General features: G+C 35.0%; 1 protein-coding gene across 1 annotated transcript; it reads right to left on the bottom strand.

Moving 5' to 3' along the window:
• Positions 916-5,840, bottom strand: LOC105176099 (VHS domain-containing protein At3g16270-like). Its single transcript, XM_011098802.2, has 5 exons — positions 5,463-5,840; positions 2,857-3,609; positions 2,536-2,691; positions 1,489-2,391; positions 916-1,236 (listed from the first exon to the last, which is right to left on the bottom strand). The coding sequence occupies exons 1-5, from the start codon at positions 5,667-5,669 to the stop codon at positions 1,198-1,200; spliced, it is 2,058 nt and encodes a 685-aa protein (XP_011097104.1). The 5' UTR covers positions 5,670-5,840; the 3' UTR covers positions 916-1,197.

Raw genomic sequence — 8,222 nt, forward strand, 5'->3', positions numbered from 1 at the left:
CTTCATCTCAATCTATTTGAAGCAATTTTTCACTGTTTTCAAATATTGTAAATTGGTGTTTGTGTAATTGAAAACTACTGTACTACTTCTGATCTATGTAATATGTATTTGTTTGTATTTCTGATGAAACACTCCAGATGCAACAAGTTCAACTACAACCTAACCAGTCATGGACGGCTGTGCAACATTTGAGCAAGACTTGATATGCAGCAGAGATTGGTCGTTTTAGTTTGCCTTTATTCGTTTTTATGTATGTCTTCATTTTTTTCACTGTCTAAAAGACAATCAAGAGCATTTAAATGTTTGACTTTTTTTTACAAAATACACACCTCAATCTATTTTAACTTATTTTATTTGTTTTAGACTAATACAAAATACAAACCCAAAAGCATATTATAAAGTACTGAAAAACATGCATGCGGATACACAACTTTCTTTTTTTTTTTTTTTTTTTCTGTGTATATATGAAAAATTAAGGGTAAATTACAACAAGCTTTTCTAAAATTTATCATAATATAAATATCTCCTCATTTTTTGCAAAATTAAAATACTTTAAGAAATATCTCATTTATAATCCGTCACAAGGTGGTGTGGGGGGGGGGGGGGGGGAGGGGGGGGGGCGCTTCTGAACAAATACGTGAATGTATTGCTGACTGTTTTCCCAATAGAATTCATAGGATCCTATGGAATAAAAAAAACCAATTTGCCTCAAATTAAGATTAAACAATAATAGCAACTTATTCTGGTTTGAATCGTAAGCTTTTCAAACATTTAGATTAAAATCACAATCCCAGAACTATAAGGAAATTTATTCGATTAAGGAAGAAATGGGGAAAGAAGCTTCACTGCATTCAAAGAATTGATTGAGAGTGGGGAAAAACAACCAAGGAATATGAAATGAATGAAAGAATAATGTATGAAATATGATGATGACGACTGCGCAATTGATAACTATCTCAGGCTCAAACAAAACAAATGCTGAAAGGACTTTCTCATTTGCGATGCCCTTTCAGCTGCTCCATTTTGATCTCTTATTTCATCAGCTATTTTACCATCAAACTACCGGTTTCTAAGTCTTGCCCTTTACCTTAGGAAAGTACTCCGAAAGAAAATATATTTTCTTTAGTCGAAGATGCAAGCCCTGATGAGCAGCTGCTTCATTTAATGATATGAACGACAGCGGTCAAAGAACTCAGATCACACACGCTTCGAGTCATGAAGTGAAGCAAGATGTTCCTGCATTAGCAACTCAAAGTTTAAAACCTAATCTAAAAGGAATTCTCAATATGATGCTAAAATGCAGCTACAGTGGCTGATCTGTCCATAAAAAATGCTGGAAACAAAGATGTGTCTGTTCTACAGCAAGCTCCAATAAAGGCATGCCCACAGCAAAACATGTTCTTGAGTCTAAAAGATGGAGCCATGAGTCCCAATGGAATGTAAATAGTTGAGGTGCTCCAATGAAAAACAGTGTAACAACAGACTTACCGAGATAAAATCAAATGCTTTAGTCTCCTCTCTTTTGGAGCCGTTCATCATTGAAGTAGGAGGCTGAGTAACTATGACAGGATTAAAAACATTTGGAAGGGGTGAAAATTTTCCTCCCTTAGAATTGGCAGTGGTATTAATAGTACTTGATTGTAGATTCCCTAGTTGCTGGAAGGTTGTCATTGTAGCTAGGAGCTGCTGTTGAGCAAAGAGACTCCCCATGGCACTATAATTCATTGGCTGCGAAGCAAATCCTGGATTGTACATGAATCCAGATGGAAAATTATGAGCCATGGCACCCAAAGGAAACATGGGATTGGCGTCAACTGCAGCAGCTTGAGAAGCAACTTCGCTGTTTAGGACATCGCTCCCCTGCTCAGCATTGCTTTCGTTTTTCTTTATAATTGGACCATTTCCATTTATAGACAAACCATCCATCAAGTTGGAAATATCTTTTCTAGGACTCCCATGTTCTTGGAAGACTTCAGAACTTGAACTGAAAAGGTAGAAAGGTTCAGATTCAGTTCTATGAGCGCCCATATGGGATTTCATGGCTCCTGACTTATCAACAGCCATTCGAGAAAATACATCAGCAGCATGGTCTTTATCCTGTCTCATGTGAAAGGAGACATCTGCAAATGGGTCATCATCACTTTTCAGCGGGGTGCTCACATTACCACTAAAATTTCCATCAAGTAAGTCATCAATCAGTGGAGCGGTAGAAGCTGCTGCATTTGAAATTTTTGGCTCATTCAGTGTTTTATTGGAGTCTTCAATGCCGGCAAGATCATTTGCGCCACTAGCATCTATCAAATCTGGCATCACTGCAGGCTGAGACATCTCTGTTGATTCTCTTACATGATTAACTTCACCACTTTGTTCACAACCTAGAAGACTCAACACCTGAAATATCTACAGATTAATTATTTCTTGAAATGAACAGTTTAATACTATCAGCTAAGATTGCCTTGCCTCTCTCTCTCATATATTATACACTTCACTTTCCCTATCCACAACATGGCATCTATATGCGAACTAGAATCTCACCTTAGTTGCTTTCTCCCGCAAAGATGCTTGGGGTGATTTGGAACATTGCACCACTGCATCTTTGTTTCCACCAAAATACGATGCAATAACTGAAAAATTTGCATCCTGTTTATTCCTCAATACTGCCTCAAGGACACAGATGGCTTTCATGCGAACCTAAACAAGCAGCATTTTTTAAACTACAGTAAGCGAAAAATTTATAATTCCATCCATTAGATTAGATCATATCATTTTAGGAAAGACTTCCACAACTACTACAGCAATGATCTGAATTAATATTTCTAAACCACATGAACAAAAACAGTCACATGAAGCACAAACCTGCCACGGAGGAGATCTCAGCTTTGTTTCAATAGCATGTCCTAATGACAAAGCATTTAATTTTGAGGCCTCCACCAGGAAAATATGAAGTGCATCCCGAGTAGGCTGTAGCCTAACGCCACCAGCTGTCACGATAGTCTCCAACAATTTCTCCTCACGAGTCTTATGACCATAAGTTGAGCCAGAGTCTGCACCACTTGTTTCTGCCTCAGATGCATTTACATGTTGACCCCAAGTTCCAGACCCAGCATTATTGGAGAAGCGAGAAGAGTCATAAGTTTCCGTAGGTGGGTCAATTCCTTCATATTGATCAGAATAATTAGTCTTCTGAGTCAGAGATCGCCGAAGATTAGGACCTTTGTAACACCCACCATCAGTAGTTTTCCTCAGGGACGGGGATTGTCTCAAACTACTCAGTCCCTGTCTAATTGTTGCACTGCCAATGTCAACAACCTCACTGATAAAGGACTTTTTATCTTCTGATGGCATTTCATAGTTGGTATTTCCAAATCCTTGAATCCTACTGCCAAGGCTACTTTCTGTTGTTGAAGCTGCACTATCATCTGATGAAAATAAGAGCGATAGTGCCTCCTGTGCTGTTTCACGTACAGCTTTGTTCAGTGCATCACCTTTCAGAGGATCTGGCTGGCCCTTGTAGTGGATTAACTGACGTACAGCAACAGAATGCCTCTGCATCTCCCTTCTGAACTCTGCACCTGACTTTCCCACAGCATATTTGATGATCCTCAATGCCTGAAAGAAACATTGTTTTGAAATTATATAAATTAGAGTGCATAAATTTAGTAGAGGTTTTGCACTTGGAGCAGCTATCACAGAGATAATAACCATTTTTTGATGAACCAAGACTCCAATCCAGAGGGTTTACTATGCAAAGCTTAGTGGCTAATGTAGATACAACCATTCACTGCATGGACAAAAGGAGCTAGGAGAAAGCTCGAGAACTGCTTAACCAAAGTGCAATGACAAATATTGGGTTCGTCTAGTCTGCTCTCAGTTCTTCATAAGTACATTCCAGCTAGCAATGCAGCCGGTAAATAACTATAGAACTTATCCATCAAACTGCCTATAAAAGTTCAGATTGACTATAATATCAGCTCAAATTATACATAGGAATGAAGTTCCACTAGAGTTGAAGAATCTTAGAACTAGATCCTAATTCCTTTCGACATTACACAAAAATTTCCTCAAATTGGCACAAATTCAGAACTTTAGGGAGTGATTGGTATGTAGGAATGGAGTGGGAATGGAATAGGGATTCCCGACTCATTCCTACATCTATGATTAATATAAATTAGGAATCGAAATACCCCACTCCAAGGGAATAAAGGGATTGGTCATTTCCTCCCCCCAACATGGTATTAGCCATTCCTAACATGTTGGGAATGAATTCTTTTTTTCTCGGGACAAGTTGATCATTCTATTAATGTGATTAAATAAGACAATAATATATGCATTACGATTAAATAGAATAATCCATTTGTCTGTTCAAACTAATATAATTTCTTTTGCAGAAAATTACTATATCTGTTTATTGAATTAAACAATTATTTAAGTAAGTAAATAAATTTTATCATATAATCTTTTATAGTTAACATATGAGCTGTTTTAAATATTGTTGAAACCTTCTATAAGCAATTTTTCAAAATACTACTATTATACAATTGAATTTAACATGTTCAATAAAATATGAAAAAAGTATCTTTTTTGTAGAAAAATGTACTAAAGCAAATTTGCCATAAAAGTAATTTCATTCTGTTACTAACCATTCATTTCTAATTACGGAACATGTGAATGGAATCAACTTAAGAATGGCAATTCCACTGCGTTCTAGTTCCTTTTGTACACCAATCATATGAATGGTATCAAAGTAAGATTCCTTTCCCATCCTTATTTCATATAAGTTCATTCCATTTCTCCTTAATTCTATTCCTACATTCCAATCATGCACTTAATGTTTTACCAACAAAAGTTTCAAAATAAACATTTTATCAATTGGGGCGAAAAACGGAAACTTATATAGAGTAGGAAAACATTATTTTTGTGAAGTGGAAGATTTCACATAAAGGTCATGCATACGAGATTGCATATAGCCAATTTTGATGTCTATTATCCAATATCAAAATCTTGAGATAAGAGTTTGCGTTCTATTTGATGATTCCATATACTATATGCAACTCTTTTATCATAACTATTCAGCAGGTCAAGATTTTGTTCAAAGTTTAAAATAAGCGAAAACCATCCAACAACTCATTTTCTACTGGAAATGCCAACATTCCACAATCATTGGATTTGTTTGCTTAGGCCCTGGAAACCATTTAACTTGATCACCGAAAACTCGTCCAAATCGTCCAATAATTATTAAAAGAATATTGAACGAGCCAGTTTCTTTACTCTTCAGAACTATGAAATCATCGGGAGTACTATCACGCAAGAAGACATTCTCAATCACGTACAGCACAAAAAGATTCACAGAAATACAGCACAAAATAATCACATTAATTCACAAAAAGACCAAATTAAAACCATAAAGACATATACATAATGAAACGCAAAGAAAAACAAAAGATAAAGAGTAAATGAAGGACCTTGTGCTTTACTACAGGTGATTTATGTTCGAGGCGCTTGAGGATGAATCCGGAGACTTCTTTGACGACGGATTCATTCGAAGACCTCAGCAGACTGCAAATTTCCTCCAACTTGTACACCGGAGTAACCTTATCCTCCTCGTCCGTCGCACCGTCGATTAATCGCGACCTCCAGTACGACTCTACTGCCCTCCTGCTCTGCTGCATTCCTCTCAGTTTCACTTTTCAATCCACCAAGTCACAAGTCGATTGATCGACCGATCACACTGCTGATCAATAAATTAAATAAACAATACATCGACTTATGATTAATGAATGATCAATCTGTGGTGAAATCTGGCGTCCTTGTCGCAACGGAATGAATAGCAAAAATGGATAGTCAGGGGCTTTTGATTATTTCAGGAGAAAAATGTTAAACTAATTAAGTAATGGAGTTAATTGTACTTAAACCCCTTTAGAATAACATAATTATGTTTTATCCCTTAAATCACAAAATACCTTAGCATTGATATAAGAAAATAGAGAATAGACGAACGACACCTCACTCGGGTGGTAAGATTGAGACTTTATAATAAAAAAAGTTATGGATTCGGACTATATGAATGTGAATATATAGTCTATTTTAAAAGTACTGTTTTATTTCTTAGTTTTTTTCCCCTTGAATATGCTTTAGAAATATTGATACAATTGAATCAGTTTGTGAGTTTGAATTAATATATTGAATGAATGTAGTAATTAATCAAATCTTATCGTAAAACAAAATAAAGACAATAGATGTTTACACAAAAAATTGTGTTTGCAAAATTATTACAAGACAAAAAATATATATAGACAAATAAATTTTATTAATTTAAAAGAAAAGTGGATACAAATTTTGTAAAGAGATAATCTCCCGATTCTTTGCTTCAGATATGGATCTAAAGGCTTGAAACTTGTACTTGAATATGAGTGTATAATCTCCTCAAAATTTGTGGAGCAAATTATATCACTTTAAAATTTGATATCAAGTCTTGAGCATTTGATGCCGAGAAAGGTGTTGAAGCTTGGCCCTTGCGAATCTTCTTTGTGGCAGAGAGTTTCGAACTTTGATCGTTTGATTTGTTATATTGTATGGAGTGACTTGTGTAGGATGTGGCTCTTTGTTGTGTGGATTGCTTGTGTGTCGTCCCATGTCTTGAGTGTAGGAGAGCCCTTTGTATGAGTAGGGCTAGAGTAGCTTAGGCTCATGTTTGTTAGACTTAAACACGGCTTAATGTGGATCAGTCTTCTTACAACTCGCATTTGAACATGCTTCGACCCTTATTTAGAAAATCTAAAATAAAATAATAACTTTATATTCTATTTTGCACTGATCTATGAAAATGCATAAGATCCAGATTTGGTATAGGCATTTATGTGAATTTATCTTTTTAAACATATATAAAGGCTAAATTCTATTTTATCCCCCTGTGTTTTCTTGAAATAGCTAAAATTTTCTTGTATTTTAGAAATTGCTAAAAATAATCCCTGTGTTTGAATAAATTCAGCAAAAAAACTCCCCCTACCATTAGAAATTAACGAAAGATGGGGTGCACTGGCATGAAGTGCGATTGGACTTTATTATATTATTATTATTATTTTGCATATTTTGAACTATTTTTAACTTTAATTGACTAAAATTTCCCTATATTATATATATCTAAAATTACTATTGCCGAATTGACTTTTTCTTTAATTTTTTTTTTTGCATTTTGATCTCTTCTAAAATTACGAATTCTTTATTCTTAAACATAATTAGATTAAATATCAAAATACAAAAAAAAAATTACTAATTTAATTTTTAAAATTTAGATATCTACATTAATATAAATATTAAGAAATTTCAATAATTATAAGTTATAAATTAATTTAAATAATAATATTCACTTAATTAATCAAGATATATATTTTATTACTATAATTATCTAAAAAATTATTTTAATTAACTATAATATATAATTATTATAATGTTCTAAAAAATTATTATTAAGTAACTAGAATATATTTAATTAATATAATTAAATTAATTCAAAAAAATTAGGGCTGACAATGATGGTCACCTCCCCCGCTAGAAGGGTGAACATATGTTACCCTCTTTACTCGAACATGTCGCCATAGCCTCTTTCTTACTTAATAAAAATTAAAAATTTAAATCGGGCGGAGTGGGGTGGCGGGTGGGGTCGGATTTTTTAGGGGGTGGGGCAGAGCGTTTGGGTCAGCGCAAACCCACCCTAGGCCCATCCTATTGAAGTTACTAATTTTAAGTATGCAAGACAAAGTATTGTTAAAATCACATTGAAAATGCCCTGGTTATAACCCTTCAATGCTTAACTCAGGTAGGTCGTCATAGAATTATGATATAAGGTTATAAGAATGTTAGGATTGAGAAGGAAATCAACCAGCTGATTGGCTTTCTAATCAGGCATGTTTGATTCAACACATTATGTGATGGATCCCCTAAAAGGAGAATTAGCTGCACTAGTTATAGTCGATCTTTTCCAAATTTTTTCTTTTAACTGATGGTTTGAGGCATTGGTTGGCAATGGACAACTACATGGCCACATGACACAGTCGTTTACTCACAACAAACTACGACGTTTGCCCAACACAAGGTTGTGGTATCGGCTTTTCATAAAAAGCTTTAGGAGGTCATTGTACACGACCGTGGTATTGGAGAATTTGGGCGGTTTTCTGCCTTTGACACATAGTGGATTACGCGGCCGAAGAGCAAGGCCATGTTGC

This window comes from Sesamum indicum, linkage group LG13, assembly GCF_000512975.1.
Source record: "Sesamum indicum cultivar Zhongzhi No. 13 linkage group LG13, S_indicum_v1.0, whole genome shotgun sequence".
NCBI classification, from domain to species: Eukaryota; Viridiplantae; Streptophyta; class Magnoliopsida; order Lamiales; family Pedaliaceae; genus Sesamum; species Sesamum indicum.

Bases quoted from the DNA above. Each gene is read 5' to 3' on its own strand.
- LOC105176099 (XM_011098802.2), bottom strand. From the start codon at position 5,669: ATGCAGCAGAGCAGGAGGGCAGTAGAGTCGTACTGGAGGTCGCGATTA. The intron at 2,692-2,856 runs GTTTGTGCTTCA...CTGCTTGTTTAG, and splicing joins TGAGATCTCCTCCGTGGCAG to GTTCGCATGAAAGCCATCTG. The intron at 1,237-1,488 runs GTAAGTCTGTTG...TTGCTAATGCAG, and splicing joins AAGCATTTGATTTTATCTCG to GAACATCTTGCTTCACTTCA.